At 41.7% G+C, this 19082-nt stretch overlaps 1 protein-coding gene across 1 annotated transcript in view; it reads right to left on the reverse strand.

The window, feature by feature from the left end:
- The window catches only part of LOC141271136 (glutathione S-transferase P 1-like), a 57653-nt gene extending 38816 nt beyond the window's left edge, over nucleotides 1-18837 (reverse strand). The window contains exons 1-2 of the mRNA XM_073681239.1: nucleotides 18747-18837; nucleotides 12436-12471 (exon numbers count right to left, since the gene is read on the reverse strand). Of these exons, the coding sequence (XP_073537340.1) occupies nucleotides 12436-12471; nucleotide 18747 (37 nt within the window). The 5' untranslated portion in view covers nucleotides 18748-18837. The remainder of the gene's footprint in view (nucleotides 1-12435; nucleotides 12472-18746) is intronic.
- Between the last annotated feature and the right edge of the window lie 245 nt (nucleotides 18838-19082).

Genomic DNA, 19082 nt, shown 5'->3' on the forward strand with positions numbered 1-19082 from the left:
GGTTCTCCAGAGCTGACCACAACTCCTCAGCTGTGTGACTCACATTTCCCAGACATTTCAAAGTAAAAACCGCCTGATGACGTTGAGCCCTACTGCCAGCATAGTAAGGAGGTGTGCAGGATCCCTTCTGCGCAGTTAGAAAGCTTGTGGCATGACCAGACAGGCTTTGGGTGCAGGTGGAAGACCGAGAGGAGGTTGAGGAGGCAGAAGCAGTGGAGGAACTTTGACATAAAGAGGATTGACGCACAACTCGTGGGGACGGCAAGACTTGGACAGCAGCCCCTTGTCCTGCTGTCACCATAGTTACCCAGTGCCCAGTCAGCGACATGTAACGCCCCTGTCCATGCCTACTCGTCCAAGTGTCTGTGGTGAAATGCACCCTGTCACACACAGAGTTTCTCAAAGAAGCGGTGATGTTGTGTGCGACATGCTGGTGGAGCGCAGGCACACCTTTCTTTGAGAAGTAGTGCCGACTGGGCATCTGGTACTGGGGCACTGCGACGGACATAAGGTCTCGAAAATCTTCTGTGTCCACCAGGCGGAAAGGCAGCATTTCTGTAGCCAAGAGCTTGCAGATGGTGAAATTCAACCTCTTAGCTTTCTCATGGCTAGGAGGAAATGGTCTTTTACTTGTCCACATCTGAGGGACCGAGGGCTGGCTATTGTGCTTAGACGGGGTTGATAAGGGTGTCCCCGGCAAACTGCCGGTCTGTGAGGAAGATGCAGGCGGACATGTTAGGTTGCCTTGATCCAAAGGTGGTGCTATCGATGTCGGACAGCGCTCAACACCAGCTGGTGTTACCACCTCCAAAGAAAATGATGACCTGCCAATCACGCTGGCTGTTGCGGGTAAAGAGGTGGCAGGTCTGCGCCCCAAAACAGGTGTGACTGCTGTCCCCCCAGTCACAGAGGATGAAGAGGCCGCGGATGCACAAGATATGGCAGACGGTGGTTGGCCCGGCCGGCTAGGCCGCATTGTAGCACACTGAGCTTCCCACTGCAACTTATGCTACATGTCCATGTGCCGGTTCATGCATGAAGTACTCAAACTATGTATTTTTTGGCCTCTACTTAGCTTTTGCTGACAAATGTTACAGATAACACGAGTTGGGTCATCTTTATCGATCTGAAAAAATGCCCAGGCTATGCAAGGCTTAGCACCCATGCGACCTGAAGAGCCACCACGACTTGTGGTGAGAGGCAGAGTTGTGTTTGAGGATGCAGTTGTTGACGTGCTTCCAGTACTACGTCTCTGTCCAGGAAGGCGCAACCTGACCTCGTCGTCACTAGCATCTTCCTCCACCTCCTCTGCTGACCTTATCTCTTGGCTGACTGTGGGTTGACAGTAAGTGGGATCTCCAACCTCATCATCATCACCCTGTGCGTTATCACACCCGTCGTCCTCAGAGCCAACCTGTTCCTGCCCTGACAAAAAACTAAAGTTGTCGCTCCAATCAGGTATTTGAGTCTCATCATCGTCTTCCTCATTGTCTCCACCAACAGGAGTTACAGTTTGGGAATGAGGGTCTACATTATGGTCAGAACCTTCTGCGTCTGGTCCTGGATCCGACTCATAAAGATTCTGGGCATCAGTGCAGATCATTTCCTCGTCTGGATTCACAGAAGCGCTGGAGTCGACCTCTGATTCCCAGGCTATAGTATGAGTAAACAGCTCTGCAGACTCAACCATCTGTTCTACCTCATACTCAGACGGGCAGCTGGAGATTTGGGAGCTGTGAGGAAGCAAGTGCGATTGGGGTGACACCTTTGAGGACTGGAGTATTTGTGATGTTGAAGTTGATGTGGAGGAGAGCCCACTTAAAGGAGCACTTGATATCCGTTGAAGCACCTGCTGTTTTTGTGCCTCATCTGGAATTTGTAGCGATTGGCGTGGCCGTAAGAAAGGGATCTTATCACATTGTCCGCTAAAAGAAGTAGACATTTTAGTTTGGCTGGAAGATGGTCTTTCTTCTGCAGATGTTACTGTTGCTTTAACACCTACCCCACGGACACAACCTTTTTTCCCCTTCCCAACACGCCTATTCCCCTTTCCACCAGCAGCAGGCCTTTTTCCACTCATTTTGGTGGTTAACTAATTCACAACTCTGGAGTTGTTTGCACAAAAAAACAATGGATGGGAACCGAGCAGAGCTGAGTGGCCAAACTGTGGTATTAGGCCAAAACTATTGGCTGGGTTAGATGCAGAAAAAAATTATATTCAATTTGCAACCTGATGGAGGTCAGTATAGATGGACTAATAGAACAAGTCCCACACACAGCTAGAAGCCCAAATATTTTTTCAGAGGTAGATGCAGAAAAAAAAATATTCAGTTTGCAACCTGATGGAGGTCAGTATAGATGGACTAATAGAGAAAGTCCCACACACTGCTAGAAGGCCAAATATTTTTTCAGAGCTAGATGCAGACAAAAAATTATTTTGAATTTGCAACCTGATGGAGGTCAGTATAGGTGGACTAATAGAACAAGTCCCACACACTGCTAGAAGGCCAAATATTTTTTCAGAGCTAGATGCAGAAAAAAATTATATTCAGTTTGCAACCTGATGGAGGTCAGTATAGATGGACTAATAGAGAAAGTCCCACACACTGCTAGAAGGCCAAATATTTTTTCAGAGCTAGATGCAGAAAAAAATTATATTCAGTTTGCAACCTGATGGAGGTCTGTATAGATGGATTAATAGAACAAGTCCCACACACAGCTAGAAGCCCAATATTTTTTCAGAGGTAGATGCAGAAAAAAATATATTCAGTTTGCAACCTGATGGAGGTCAGTATAGATAGACTAATACAAGTCCCACACACAGCTAGAAGCCCAATATTTTTTCAGAGCTAGATGCAGAAAAAAATTATATTCAATTTGCAACCTGATGGAGGTCAGTATAGATGGAGTAATAGAACAAGTCCCACACACAGCTAGAAGCCCAAATATTTTTTCAGAGCTAGATGCAGATAAAAATTATTTTTAATTTGCAACCTGATGGAGGTCAGTATAGATGGACTAATAGAGAAAGCCCCACACACTGCTAGAAGGCCAAATATTTTTTCAGAGCTAGATGCAGAAAAAAATTATATTCAGTTTGCAACCTGATGGAGGTCAGTATAGATGGACTAATAGAGAAAGTCCCACACACTGCTAGAAGGCCAAATATTTTTTCAGAGCTAGATGCAGAAAAAAATTATATTCAGTTTGCAACCTGATGGAGGTCTGTATAGATGGATTAATAGAACAAGTCCCACACACAGCTAGAAGCCCAATATTTTTTCAGAGGTAGATGCAGAAAAAAATATATTCAGTTTGCAACCTGATGGAGGTCAGTATAGATGGACTAATACAAGTCCCACACACAGCTAGAAGCCCAATATTTTTTCAGAGCTAGATGCAGAAAAAAATTATATTCAATTTGCAACCTGATGGAGGTCAGTATAGATGGAGTAATAGAACAAGTCCCACACACAGCTAGAAGCCCAAATATTTTTTCAGAGCTAGATGCAGATAAAAATTATTTTTAATTTGCAACCTGATGGAGGTCAGTATAGATGGACTAATAGAGAAAGCCCCACACACTGCTAGAAGGCCAAATATTTTTTCAGAGCTAGATGCAGAAAAAAATTATATTCAGTTTGCAACCTGATGGAGGTCAGTATAGATGGACTAATAGAGAAAGTCCCACACACTGCTAGAAGGCCAAATAATTTTTCAGAGCTAGATGCAGAAAAAAATTATATTCAGTTTGCAACCTGATGGAGGTCTGTATAGATGGATTAATAGAACAAGTCCCACACACAGCTAGAAGCCCAATATTTTTTCAGAGGTAGATGCAGAAAAAAATATATTCAGTTTGCAACCTGATGGAGGTCAGTATAGATGGACTAATACAACAAGTCCCACACACAGCTAGAAGCCCAATATTTTTTCAGAGCTAGATGCAGAAAAAAATTATATTCAATTTGCAACCTGATGGAGGTCAGTATAGATGGAGTAATAGAACAAGTCCCACACACAGCTAGAAGCCCAAATATTTTTTCAGAGCTAGATGCAGATAAAAATTATTTTTAATTTGCAACCTGATGGAGGTCAGTATAGATGGACTAATAGAGAAAGTCCCACACACTGCTAGAAGGCCAAATATTTTTTCAGAGCTAGATGCAGAAAACAATTATATTCAGTTTGCAACCTGATGGAGGTCTGTATAGATGGATTAATAGAACAAGTCCCACACACAGCTAGAAGCCCAATATTTTTTCAGAGGTAGATGCAGAAAAAAATATATTCAGTTTGCAACCTGATGGAGGTCAGTATAGATGGACTAATACAACAAGTCCCACACACAGCTAGAAGCCCAATATTTTTTCAGAGCTAGATGCAGAAAAAAATTATATTCAATTTGCAACCTGATGGAGGTCAGTATAGATGGACTAATAGAATGATGCTATGCCCAAAAGATTTTACTTCACTAGGTGCAGTAAAAAAATTGGTATTCTATACACAGGTGGTATATCTTGCAACACAGATAGGCTACTCCACTGACTAACACACTCTGCAATAGGCCAAAAAGGATTAGCTTTGCTAGATTCAGCCAAATGCTGTGAAAAAAACTTGCACAGCACTGGCACAGACCTGCCTGGCAAAAACTGATAGGAACTGATGTAACCTAGTCCTGAAAAGGACTCCAATTACAATTAGTCTTTACTCCCACAACCTATCTATTTAAGAGCACAGACCTGCCTGATAAAAGGCGTAGGAAATGCTGTAACCTAGTCCTTAAAAGGACTGCAATCACAACTATTCCCTACTCCCAAGCTATCTGTAGATTTGTGCGAAAATTGGCTTGAAATTAACAAGGTATAGCGCACACAGCAACAGCGGTGCCGTCTAACACGCAGCTGCAGCAGTGAGAAAATGGTGGCGACGGGGAAAATGGCTTGGTCTTATAGGGCAAGGACATGTGACATACACTGCCAATGACACATGCCCTTGCTTGTGTGAAAAAAAGCACTTCGCTCCGTGTGTGCGCTGCTGATAGGCTGACAGATTGCACCTCCCCACTGTAAATGCGGGAAAGAGAAAAAAAAATGGAGATCTTCATTATTCCTGCAGAGATCCATCCCCTGCCCCTCCCCCCACCCCGCTGTACACTCAAACTGCGTATTAACATTAATTTTCATCATTACTGAGAAAAAATCCAGTTATGATTTTGGTGCACGAACAGTTATCGAACATAACCTCGAACAGCCGAATTTTTCTCAAATCGTTCGTGTTCGCCGAACGGCTCGAACACCGCCCAAAACAGCTCGAATTTGAGATTGGCGAACAGTTCGAGTAGAACAACGCTCATCTCTAATCACGACCTCACTTCAGCACTATGAACTCTCCTGATGGAGAAGCCAGGGCCCACCGGAGGATTCTCCGGTTCTCTGGTGGGCTTGTCCAACCCTGCCGAGAAGCAGCCCTGGCTAAGAAAAGTGTGTGGGAAGGTTCCCGGACACTCTATGGCTGTCTTTTTTTGATTATTGTGGACTGGCTCCGTACCGTCGCTGGTCACATTCACCTGTCCACGTGTTTGTGGTTAGGCGGTCCTTCCCAGTAAGTGCACTGGGGAGGGCATGGGTCATTTTCTTGGACCCGCGCTTGTGGAAGGCTCAGACTATACCGGAAGAAATAGTGACGGCTGAGGACCAGGTATGGACACCGACTGCATGAGGTCGTGAAAAGTTCTGCCTCTACGAGCCTAAAAGGCAACATTTCAAGTGCAAGCAAGCAGTCCAGAAGTGTGGCAGATTAGTATTGCGGCCTGTGGGTGGGTGGTTGGCTGTATACTTGCACTTGCATTCCAAGTAACACAAAGCTAAGGAGATGGATGATCCAACCATCATGAATAATTTGGTCATTGTCTAGGAGACCGAGCACAATATTAACCGAGTGACATGCGTCAATGAGATGTACCGTCCCTGGCCACATTCACTTTGTCCACGTATTTGTGGTTAGGCAGTCCTTCCCACTTAAGTGCACTGGGAAGGACATGGGTAATTTTCTGGGACCCGCGCTTGTGGAAGGCGGAGACGATACCAGGAGAAATAGTGGCGGCTGGGGACCGAGTATGGACACCTGGCCGCCGCCGGCATGAGGTTGTGAAAAGCTTCCGCCTCCATGAGCCTAAAAGGCAACATTTCAAGCGCAAGCATTCCAGAAATGTGTCAGTTTAGTATTGCGGCCTGTGGGTGGGTGGCTGCATACTTGCGCTTGCATTCCAAGAACTGTGGTACGGACAACTGAACGCTGCAAAGGGACAAGGACGTGGACAGTAATGGCTGCAAGTGTGCAATGACAGGTGCAGGGCAGAAGGCATCTTCACATGCGCCATGGACAGTGGATTGGTGTGCACGCAAAACAGCGGAAGAGGCTGTGGGGTCACCCGCAGACACTGTTTCTGGACCTTGGTGTTTGGTCCAGTTTGTCAGGTGCTTTGCTGTCATGTACCTGAGCATGCTGGTGGTGGTCAGGCTGGTAGTTTTGGTGCTCTTGCTGATGCAGGCCAGGCAGATGTTGCAAAAAGCCTTTTTGGGGGTATATAAACAACCTTTAAAAAAGAACCAGCCTCGGGAAGACCTAACAGTTGTCCTGGCAACTTCCGTCGTGTTGGTGTTCTGGGGAGCAGTTGCCCGCCTTGTGTCTGTGGCTACTACACTGCTTGTTCCTGCCTGTTGTGGTGCTATGCCTCCCTTCCCCTGTGTGCTGCTGTCCTCGCTCTCCATGTCCCCTTGCCAGGTTGGGTTAGTAACTTCATCGTTCACTGCTTCGTTTTCCACTTCCACACCCTGTTCCTCCTCCTGACTTTCTGTCCATTGTGTCTCATCATTATCCACCTCTTGCAACAGGATTTGCACTTTCCCACCGTCACCTTCGGGTGACCATGGCTCCTCAAATTGCTACATGTGATTTTCTGTTGCCCTGCTCGAAGCTGACCGGTCGAGAGGCCCAAATTTATCGATGGAAAAGTGATCAGCTCTTGAGGTAACCCTGGACTCTAGTCTCTCCTTCAAACCACATATCCAAGCTCTTTCCACTTCTGAGCGGACCGAGGGAGGGGCCAGAATCTATAAATGGAAAGATGAACAAAACAGCTCTTCGAAGTGTCCAAGTGTGGGATCAGTTGTCTCAGGGCACTCGGAATGGTTGGAGAAAGGAGGATCATGGTGAGGAAGATGCCAACTCCAAGTAAGAAAAATCGCCCAGATCCGCACATTCCTCAACCACGAATCTACAAAAACACTAGTGCACGCACTCATCATCTCCCTTCTCGACGACTGCAACCTCCTGCTCTGTGGCCTCCCTTCTAACACTCTCGCATTTCTCCAATATATACTAAACTCTGTTGCACGACTAATCCACCTGTCCCCTCACTATATCCTGGCCTCTCCTCTCTGTCAATCCCTTCAATTGCTACCCATTACCCAGAGACTCCAGTTCAAAACCCTAACCTTGGAATGCAAAGCTACCCATAACCTGTCTCCTCCATACATCTGTGACTTAGTCTCCCGGTACTTACCTGCACGCAACCTCACCCATGCCTTGTAGACTGAGCCCTCACAGGCAGGGTCCTCTCCTCTCCTGTACCAGTCGCTGTCACATTTTTGTTCAATATTATTGTAATTGTTTTTGCGATGTATACCCATTTTCCACATGTAAAGTGCCATGGAATAAATGGCGATAAAGTAATAATAATAATGATGTGATCCAGACTCAAATCTACTGAGACTGGACCATGTGTAACCAACAACCTTTTCACACTGCTCTTGCTTCAACAGTGGTGTTCCGTGGCCCCCTAGAAATTAGGACAAGAAGATAGTTCGACATGACGTGGGTGTTTGTTGTGCTCCCTCGGCAGGCACAGTTTCATCTTGCCCACGTCCTCTGCGTGCACTATCACCATCACCATAATGTCCACTTCCTCGTCCCTTGACACACACCTTGTGCATTTTAAATGGAGTTTAAGATTTGTTACGTTGCCAAAAATGTCTTTATTATTACCGCAGTAATATAGGATCACGTCTGATGAGATGACCACAGTTTTAGGCAGTGCCCTGGGAGTCAGAGATGCTTCCAGCCCCAGGGGTCATCCCCATGCTATTCCCATGTCACACACCACATGGCCAGATAAGGTTGTAAAATGTTAAAATTTAATTTCCCGGTGAATGCATTTGTCTTGGTTGAAAGCAATGCAAAAGTGCAAAAACGCATCAAAAACACTACGTGTGAACATAGCCCAAGGTGTGGAGGAGCATTTTTGTTTTTGTATATTTATTTTGCCTTATATACAAGTCATTATCCTAGAAAGGATGTTCCTTAACATATTTCCCAGGAAAATCCTGTTTGGTTTCGTTTTTATATGTTTTATTGTGAATCCGTAAAGTGGCGTAATACCTCTGACAACGTTGTTGACAGCAGTGACATGGGAGTTAGAAATGCTTCCAGGGGTCTTCCCCATGCTGTTCCCATGTAATTTGAGCACTGTTTCCATCGATTTGGGCAATTTTTAGGCCCTCTGCAGACCGCCGGGGGGGCCGCAAGAAAAATGCTCGAGTTTCCCACAGACTTGCATTGGGCTCGTTACTCGGACTGAGCACCCGAGCATTCCAATTTGCTCGACTCGAGCAACGAGTATCCAAGCATTTTAGCGCTCGCTCATCACTATTCTTAGTCTTAGTATTGCGCTACTACTGCTTGTTTCCGGAAAACACCCATGGAGTCAAATTCGTCACTACGCTTGTACAGAAATTCCCAAAGAGGTATAATTTCCAAAATGGAGTCACTTGAGGGGGAATCTCCTCTTCAAGCCCTTGGGATATGGAGTCCGCAAACTATTCTAGGAAAATCTGCTCTCCAGGAGGTAAATAGCGCTCAGTCCCTCCCAAGTCTTGCCGTATGGCTCAGCAGTATTGTACAGCCACATACATTTCTACATTGAACAGAAATTGTGGGCCAAATTTTGGTGCCATTTTTACACATTTTTCAGTGTGAAAATGTAAAATCTGGGGCTAAAACAAAATTTTGGTGGTAAAAATGTAATTATTTTTTCTTCACTGCCCAATGGTATAAAACTCGTGACACACCTGTGTTGTCAATATGATCATTGCACCCCTAGATTAATTCATTGAGAGGTGTAGTTTGTAAAACGGGGTCTCTTATGGGGGGTTCAGCTGTTCTGGCACCTCAGGGGCTTTACCAATTTGACATGGCACCCTCAAACCAGTCCAGCAAAATTTGAACTGCAATATGGCGCTTCTTCCCTTCTGAGCTTTGCACTGTGCCTCAAAAGTAGTTTTCGACCACAAATGGGGTATCAGCGTACTCAGGAGAAATTTAAAAACAAATTGTATGGTCCATTTTCTCCTGCTATCCTTGTGAAAATAAAATGGAGCTAAAACAACATTTTTGTGGGAAATTTTTTTTTTTCATTTCACAGATCAACGCTGTAAAATTCAGTGAAGCACCTGTGGATTCACGGTGCTCACCACATGTCTACCTAAATTCCTTGAGGGTCTAGTTTCCAAAATGGGGTCACTTGTGGGGGGTTTCCACTGTTTAGGCACATCATTGGCTTTCCAAACGCGACATGACACCTGCAGACCATTCCATCAAAATCGGCTTTCCAATACGTCCCTCCTTCCTTTCTGAGCTCTGCCGTGTGCAGTAGTTTTCCCCACATATGGGGTATCAGCGTACTCGGGAGAAAATCCACAACAAATTTTGGTGTCCATTTTCTTCTGTTACCCTTGTGAAAATAAAACATTTGGGGCTAAAAGAACATTATTATGGGAAAAATGTGATTTTTTATTTTCATTGCTCAACATTATAAACTTCTGTGAAGCTTCTGGGGGTTCAAGTTGCTCACCACACATCTAGATACATTCCTTGAGGGGTCACTTGTGGGGGTTTTACACTGTTTAAACACATCAGAGCCTCTCCAAGCGCGACATGGCATCCGCTAATGATTCCAGCAAATTTTGCATTCAAAAAGTCAAATGGCTCTCCTTCCCTTCCAAACCCTGTAGTGCACCCAAACAGTAGTTTTCCCACACATATGGGGTATCGGCATGCTCAAGTGAAATTGAACTCAAATTTTGTGGTCCATATTCTCCTGTTATCCTTGTGAAAATAAAAAAAATTGGGTTTAAAGTTAAATTTTTGTGAAAAATAGTAAAATGTTCATTTTTTTTCCTTTCATTCCATGTGTAGCATCAGAAGGTTTAATAAACTTCTTGAATGTGGTTTTGAGCATCTTGAAGGGTGCAATTTTTAGAATAGTGTCACTTTTGGATATTTTCCTGAAGACCCACCTCTTCCGACAAGCCTACAACCTGCAGTAACCACCGCTGCATGACCAGCTCTACCCTCACCTACTGTATCCTCACCCATCCCTTGTAGACTGTGAGCCCTCGCGGGCAGGGTCCTCGCTCCTCCTGTACCAGTCGGTGACTCATTGTGTTCAAGATTATTGTACTTGTTTTTGCTATGTATACCCCTTTTCACATGTAAAGCGCCATGAAATAAATGGCACTATAATAATAAATAATAATAATTTTCTGTCATATAGACCCCTCAAAGTCACATCAAATGTGATGTGGTCCCTAAAGAAATTATTTTGTAAATTTTGTTGTAAAAATGAGAAATCACTGGTCAACTTTGTAATAAAAAAAATGATGTTTCAAAAATTGCGCTGATGTAAAGTAGACACGTGGGAAATGTTATTTATTAACTATTTTGTGTGATATAACTCTCTGGTTTAAGGGCAGAAAAATTAAAAGTTTGAAAATTGCAAAAGTTTAGACATTTTTGCCAAATTTCTGATTTTTTCACAAATAAATGCAAGTCAGATCAAAGAAATTTTACCACTACCATGAAGTACAATTTGTCAGGAGAAAACAATCTCAGAATCAGTTGGATCTGTTGAAGTGTTCCAGAGTTATTACCTCATAAATTGACACTGGTCAGAATTGAAAAAATTTACCTTGTCAGGAAGGTGAAAACAAGCTTTGGGGTGAAGAGGTTAAGAATGTATACCAGTATTTAATAGAAATGTAAGGCAAATATGCTTGTTATCTGTATATTTTGTAAAAGCTAAGGAGATGTGAGCAGGTATGTTGTATGCCATGTTGGTCAGTATTATCTGCAAGTCCGCCTGTGTCTACCACTTACAGTATGTAAACCATTCATATTATTTATTTCTCATGTATTCTGCTGTCTGAAGAATGTTTTAAGTACTATGGAATCTCTCTTGTCCATGCTTTGTCTAGTATGATATTATTAATGTTAATAGGGCAGACCTGTAATACTAAGCACAACCCACATACATAGAGTAGCACTGTTTTGGGGGGTAAAAAAGCTGGCACCTTTTGCATATTTCATACAATCTCTATAAGCTTCTGTGACAAAAAATAAACTACTGTGACCTGATGAATAAGATGTAAAATAATGAGGTGTATTTCCCTATAAGGATATACTGTATGCATGTGATGCCGTTAAGATGCTGGCAGACCCGTCAAGGTTTTCCTAGGCAAAGCCGCTTCAGGAAAAAGTCTACAGTCTTTTTCCAAAACAAACTTCTCTGGTGCTTTCGCCTTTGTCTTTGCAGTGGCTCTGCTGGCGGAGTCTTTTTCTGTATTATAAACTATAACCAGTGGGCATGTCACTTATTTTAAACGCTTCACAGTTTCCGAACTCTGAAGCGGTTTAAAGAAGTCACAAAAGACTGAACAGGTGCACAGCAATGTTGCTTTGGCATTGCTGTGCATTATGTTCATATTTTGTGCTGCACTTTTTCAGGTAGATTCCACTGAGAGGTGCATAGAAAAAGACTTTCTTTTAAGGAATTTTTGGAGCAGAAACTCTTCAAAATTCTACTAAAAACTACGGTTTTGCTATAGAAATTAATTAACGTTGCTTTTTACAAAGAATTTTTGAAGCAGTCTTTAAGGCCACGTTCACATGTTGAGTATTTGGTCAGTATTTTACATCAGTATTTGTAAGCCAAAACCAGGAGTGGGTGAATAATGCAGAAGTGGTGCCTGTGTTTCTATTATATGTTTCCTCTGACTTTTCTACTGATTTTGGCTTACAGATACTGAGGTAAAATACTGACCAAATACTCAACAACAGCACATGGCCTTAGGAGAATGTTTGAGAGATTCTGTTGAATTTCTACTCAAAAAACCCCTAAAAAAATTCAGTGTAAACATACTCCTAGAGTATGTAACATGATGTCTTTTTGAGACTGGTCCACTAAAGAAACGCTGACGTGTCTTCTGCATGAAAATCTCAGTGGGTGGGCACACATCTATAGGCGACATATGCACATGCCCTTAGAAGTCTGTAAAGTCCATAGGTCTTTTTAAATGATCATAAAGTGGTACTCACCTCTAACTGGGAAGTAAGTCAGTGTGAATTCAGACACTAAAAATGAAAAATAAGAAATTGGATTGTTATCAGAGCATGACACTAAGCCGCCTCTTAAAGAATTTGATGCTTCTTTCAACTGCTGTGCACCACTGCCAGAAATGTATTCTAGTCAGTGTATGCCAGTGTAAATTTTTCCATAACCACAAACAGGAAAAAATTAGTAAAGATCCCAATAAAACAAAAAGTGAACACAATAAAAAGTTACGTTAATTATTGAGTTAATATTGAGTTAATATAAAACACACAAATATAATTAAAATGTGAAAATAAAGGTACCTCAGAAAGGGGACCACGGTATATGCCTTTAGAGAGAAAGTATAGCCACAAGCCAGAATATTATAGTGGTATCTGCATGATAATAACTGGTAATAAATGCATGAGATTATGGAAATAAAAGCAGCATAGAGAGGTATAAAGCAAAACCAAAAGGTTAATTACCTATAAGGAAAGTTCCCACATGCCCCCAAGAAGAATAAAACATAGCTTTTAATATAATTATATGAAAATAGCCACAGGCTAATTGACAAACAACACATATAGACACAAAACTCATATATAAATATCACCTAATCAGAATCAATTAGGATATTCAATCCTCATATCTGATGAGGTATCTAACAAAGGTGATATATACGCGCTATATAAAAAATACAAAATGGACCAATCTCACGTTAGGTCCCGGTGGTGTAACAAACAAATTTGGAGGGCACCACCTATTAAATGGGATCTACATGCACCATGCCTGAAGCAAACTCTATATATGCCAAAGAGAAAAAGATAGCATGTATCTAAGCAGTGATCACCTACACCAATAAACAATCTATATACATGCATCTTGAATAATAAACAAAGAAATACAAAAATACATCAATTTATTTTATACATATAGACATATATATGGAATTGTGAGCATACCAAAAACATTAAAACATAAGTAAAAAATCTAGTGGAAAAACCACTGATTGTGCATCCACATCACGGGTTTGCCACCATAAAATATTCTGGGATATGTGCAATATTGGCCACTAAAGACACCTTTTTCTATTAGCCTGTTTGGCTACATGAATTTTTCTTATCTATTCACATGATCATGTTGAAAGGTTCTTAAAATAGATGGATGCACAATCAGTGGTTTTTCCACTAGATTTTTTACTTATGTTTTAATGTTTTTGGTGTATTTTTGTATTTCTTTGTTTATTATTCAAGATACATATATATAGATTGTTTATTTGTGTAGATGATCACAGCTTAGATACATGCTATCTTTTTCTCTTTGGCATATATACAGTTATATGAAAAAGTTTGGGCACCCCTATTAATCTTAAGCTTAATGTTTTATAAAAATTGGTGTTTTTGCAACAGCTATTTCAGTTTGATATATGTAATAACTGTTGGACACAGTAATGTTTCTGCCTTGAAATGAGGTTTATTATACTAACAGAAAATGTGCAATCTGCATTCAAACAAAATTTGACAGGTGCATAAGTATGGGCACCCTTATCATTTTCTTGTTTTAAATACTCCTACCTACTTTTTACTGACTTACTAAAGCACTTTTTTTTGTTTTGTAACCTCATTGAGCTTTGAACTTCATAGCCAGGTGTATGCAATCATGAGAAAAGCTACTTAAAGTGGCCACTTGCAAGTTGTTCTCCTGTTTGAATCTCCTCTGAAGAATGGCATCATGGGCTCCTCAAAACAACTGTCAAATTATCTGAAAACAAAGATTATTCAACATAGTTGTTCAGGGGAAGGATACAAAAAGCTGTCTCAGCAATTTAACTTGTCAGTTTCCACTGTGAGGAACATAGTAAGGAAATGGAAGAACACAGGGACAGTTCTTGTTAAGGCCAGAAGTGGCAGGCCAAGAAAAACATCAGAAAGGCAGAGAATAAGAATGGTGAGATCAGTCAAGGACAATCCTCAGACCACCTCCAGAGAGCTGCAGCATCAACTTGCTGCAGATGGTGTCACTGTGCATCGGTCAACTATACAACGCACTTTGCACAAGAAGAAGCTGTATGGGAGAGTGATGCGAAAGAAGCCGTTTCTGCAAGCACGCCACAAACAGAGTCGGCTGAGGTATGCAAAAGCACATTTGGAGAAGCCAATTTCTTTTTGGAAGAAGGCCCTGTGGACTGATGAAACCAAGATTTAGTTGTTTGGTCATACATAAAGGCATTATGCATGGCGGCAAAAAAACACAGCATTCCAAGAAAAACACTTGCTACCCACAGTAAAATTTGGTGGAGGTTCCATCATGCTTTGGGGCTGTGTGGCCAATGCCGGCACCGGGAATCTTGTTAAAGTTGAGGGACGCATCGATTCCACTCAGTATCAGCAGATTCTTGACAATAATGTTCAAGAATCAGTGACAAAGTTGAAGTTACGCAGGGGATGGATCTTTCAGCAAGACAATGATCCAAAACACCGCTCCAAATCTACTCAGGCATTCAAGCAGAGGAACAATTACAATGTTCTGGAATGGCCATCCCAGTCCCCAGACCTGAATATCATTGAACATCTGTGGGATCATTTGAAGAGGGCTGTCCTTGCTCGGCGACCATCAAACTTAACTGAACTGGAATTGTTTTGTAAAGAGGAATGGTCAAAAATACCTTCATCCAGGATCCAGGAAATCATTAAAAGCTACAGGAAGCGACTAGAGGCTGTTATTTTTGCAAAAGGAGGATCTACTAAATATTAATGTCACTTTTCTGGTGAGGTGCCCATACTTATGCACCTGTCAAATTTTGTTTGAATGCTGATTGCACATTTTCTGTTAGTACAATAAACCTCATTTCAAGGCAGAAACATTACTGTGTCCAACAGTTATTACATATATCAAACTGAAATAGCTGTTGCAAAAACACCAATTTTTATAAAACATTAAGCTTAAGATTAATAGGGGTGCCCAAACTTTTTCATATAACTGTAGGTCCCGGTGGTGTTCTATTATACCAGGCATACATTTTCCCCAACACTTTGTTGTTGTGGGATCTGTACACTTCAGCTATTACGGCTGACACTTTCACCCCTATCAGGTTCCTGTCTCCTCTGAAGATTCTTAGATGAAACGCGTTAAGATTACCGTGGGGTTATTTGTATATCTGATCCTTGGGAGAATACTGTGGGGCAATGAGTAACTTCCCTGTGACAGTGAAGAATTTGATACCCTGATTAGTAGTCTACACATATTTCGCTATGCTTCTTCCTGGGGGAAAAAGAAAATACTACTTGTAGACTACAAGTAGTATTTTCTTTTTCCCCCAGGAAGAAGCATAGCGAAATGCGCGTCGGGGTGGACGTGCACCTGTATATATAACTACCCTTTTGATTTTGCTTTATACCACTCCATGCTGCTTTTCTTTCCAGAATCTCATGCATTTATTACCAGTTTATTGAGTATTCTGCATTTTACAACAGGTACACATTTTAATGATACAGGTGCATCTCACAAAACTAGAATATCATCAAAAAGTTAATTTATTTCAGTTCTTCAATCCAAAAAGTGAAACTCATATATTATATAGAGTCATTACAGACAGAGTGATCTATTTCAAGTGTTTATTTCTGTTAATGTTGATGGTTATGGCTTACAGTCAATGAAAACACAAAAGTCATTATCTCAGCAAACTAGAATAATTAACAAAAAACATCTGCAAAGGCTTTCTAAGCGTTTAACAAGGTCCCTTAGTCAGTTTCAGTAGGCTCCACAATCATGGGGAAGACTGCTGACTTCACAGATGTCCAGAAGGCAGTCATTGACACTAAGTAAATGCAAAGTAAATTCTGCATTTCATTTGGAAATCAAGGTCCCAGAGTCTGGAGGAAGAATGGAGAGGCCACAATCCAAGCTGCTTGAGGTCTAGTGTGAAGTCTCCACAATCAGTGATGGTTTGGGGAGCCATGTCATCTGCTGGTGTACGTCCACTGTGTTTATCAAGACCAAAGTCAGCGCAGCCGTCTACCAGGAAATTTTAGAGCACTTCATGCTTCCCTCTGCCGACAATCAGGGTATCAAATTCTGATTTAGCAGGGTAGAAATGCTAAAAGATAGCTTTTAATATAATTAGATAAAATTAGCCACAGGCTAATTGACAAACAACAAATATAGACACAAAAAACCTCATAAATAAATATCACCTAACCAGAATCAATTAGTATAATCAATCCTCATATCTGATGAGGCACCTAACAAAAGTGATATATACAGGCTATATAAAACATAGAGACTGAAACAATCTCACCATAGGTCCCGGTGGTATCCTATTATACTGATCCAGGTCAGATGATCTCTTGTGTAGTATAGAAGGAGGGGGGGGGCGGGACACTGTCACAGGCTTAAATGACAGACCTGCCTGCTATTTTAAATACTGTGCTTGCATAGTTAATATTGTGCTCTTTCAAAAAATAAATTTGGTTTCAGCAAAATGGCACTAGCGGCGGTACATGTGCAGTAGCATTTATTTGATAGCGAAGCTCTCATTCTGCACAAGCGCCGCCCACTGGGACTTGCACAGATTAAGAGCATCGCTTGCCAATAGATGCTACTCGCATGCACTACCGGCACCATTTTGTTGGAGCAAAAATGAAATTGGCTCCAGCAAAATGGTGGCGTATGTGCAGTAGCATCTGTCGGTGGTGCTTGAGCTGATTGAGAGCATCGCTTGCCAATAGATGCTACTGCACATACGCTGGGAGCTGGCGCCAATTTGCTGGAACCAAATTTTCTTTTTTTAAACACCACAATATTAACTGCGTAAGCGCAGTATTTAAAATAGGAAGCAGGTCATTGAAGGTTCAGTGACCTGTCATTTAAGCCCTGAATGATGAGGCCAGAGCACCAAAAAAGACCCACCCACAGGCACGACACGGAGCACGAGCATCTCATTAACTGCAAATACAGATTTAACAACAACCACAAGATGGATTTCTTCAACCCAGGTATCATTTTAATCAGTGTAACAGTGCAAACCTGACAATGCTTGTAGTTTACTTAGTAAATTCCTTTAATGATTGTGCAGCATTTTTGAACAAGCATGAGCAGCAATGCCAAATACTGCCCATGGTGAGACCATTTATCTTGGACAACTGACTTTAAAGATTAATTACCTTAGGACCTCAAAAAAATATATAGCAAAGTAGAGAGCAGAGCTGGTACGGTATTATTAAAGGGGTATTCCCAGCTCCAAGATCCTATCCCCATATGTAGTAGGTGTAATAATAATAATATTAGCAAATGCCTGCAATTAGAAATGTAGTAGAGTCTGATTCGCTTTCTCTTTCCTCATGTGCAAGCATTGCAGGACCTTAGGTATCCATGGTTACGACCACTAGCAACTAGCTAACTAACTCACTATATCAGTGGATGTAACCATGGATACCAAAGGTCCTGCAATGTCTGCACATGAGGAAAGAGACATAGCGAATCAGAAGAACTATACTACATTTCTAATTGGAGGTATTTGTTAATATTATTATTATTACACCTACTACAGATTGGGATAGGATCTTGGAGGTGGGAATGCCTCTTTAAGTGTCAACTATGTGGCTCACTTTGTAGTAGCACATATTTGGTGACCCCAGCTACAGTCAGTTAGGCCACGTTCACACGTTGAGTATTTGGTCAATATTTTACATCAGTATTTATAAGACAAAATCAGGAGTGGAATAATCAGAGGAAAAGTATAATAGAAATATGTCACCACTTCTGGATTTATCACCCACTCCTGATTTTGGCTTACAAATACTGAGGTAAAATACTGACCAAATACTCAACGTTTGAATGTGGCCTTACTCACATATCCAAAGTTAACTCTTTTTGTGTTATTAATTATCTACTTGTTTGAGACTAAATTGCTTTACCCCTTTGACTGGAGATGGTGCAAGTTGCAAATCGGATGTGATGGAAAATATTCTGAACTGTCTGTAATGGGAACCAAATAATAGAAGCCATGTAGACAATGAGAACAGTACTGGAGGTATCCTACAAATTCAATAAATTGCTTTTTTTCACGAATCAGCGCCACTTTTACCGATGGCCTGAAGCGGTTATTCAAGTGAATAGGACGTAGCAACAACACCAGGCACAGTTTTTAGCCTTAAGTGACACTGTTTTTAGAAAAAAAAAATCAAACCTGATCCTGGATTCCCATCTTAAATGCTAGAAAACAAAGTCATTGACAACATGAAGACCACTAAGATGTGCAAAAGTACCAACTACGTGCCCACAGAATTTCATGATGGCACAAAGTTTCTGCTCTTACTTGTTATGGTGAGTGTATCTTCTTCTCACGAAGCTTTGCTGTATCACCTGAACGCACCTGGTCTCTGCATTTGAGCTGCTGGTTTATATAGAAATGGACTTTTGCCAAGTCACTGATAGTAGCACAGCATATAGGGGGAGGGGGCATTCCAGCTATAGGTGTGCCAGACAGATATCGGGTCATATTTTCCTATACAATGAAGTGTTATAGTCCACAGAGCTCATGCACCTAGAAAAAAAAATTATGTTACATGATGTCCCCTTCATGGGCAAGAGAGCAGATCACGGCTTCACTCTAAAGTTTACTCCAAGGTATGGCTGCCTAGTGTTCAACCGG

This window comes from Phyllobates terribilis, unplaced genomic scaffold (genome assembly GCF_046119375.1).
Source record: "Phyllobates terribilis strain yellow unplaced genomic scaffold, ASM4611937v1 Scaffold_5__5_contigs__length_657084704, whole genome shotgun sequence".
NCBI classification, from domain to species: Eukaryota; Metazoa; Chordata; class Amphibia; order Anura; family Dendrobatidae; genus Phyllobates; species Phyllobates terribilis.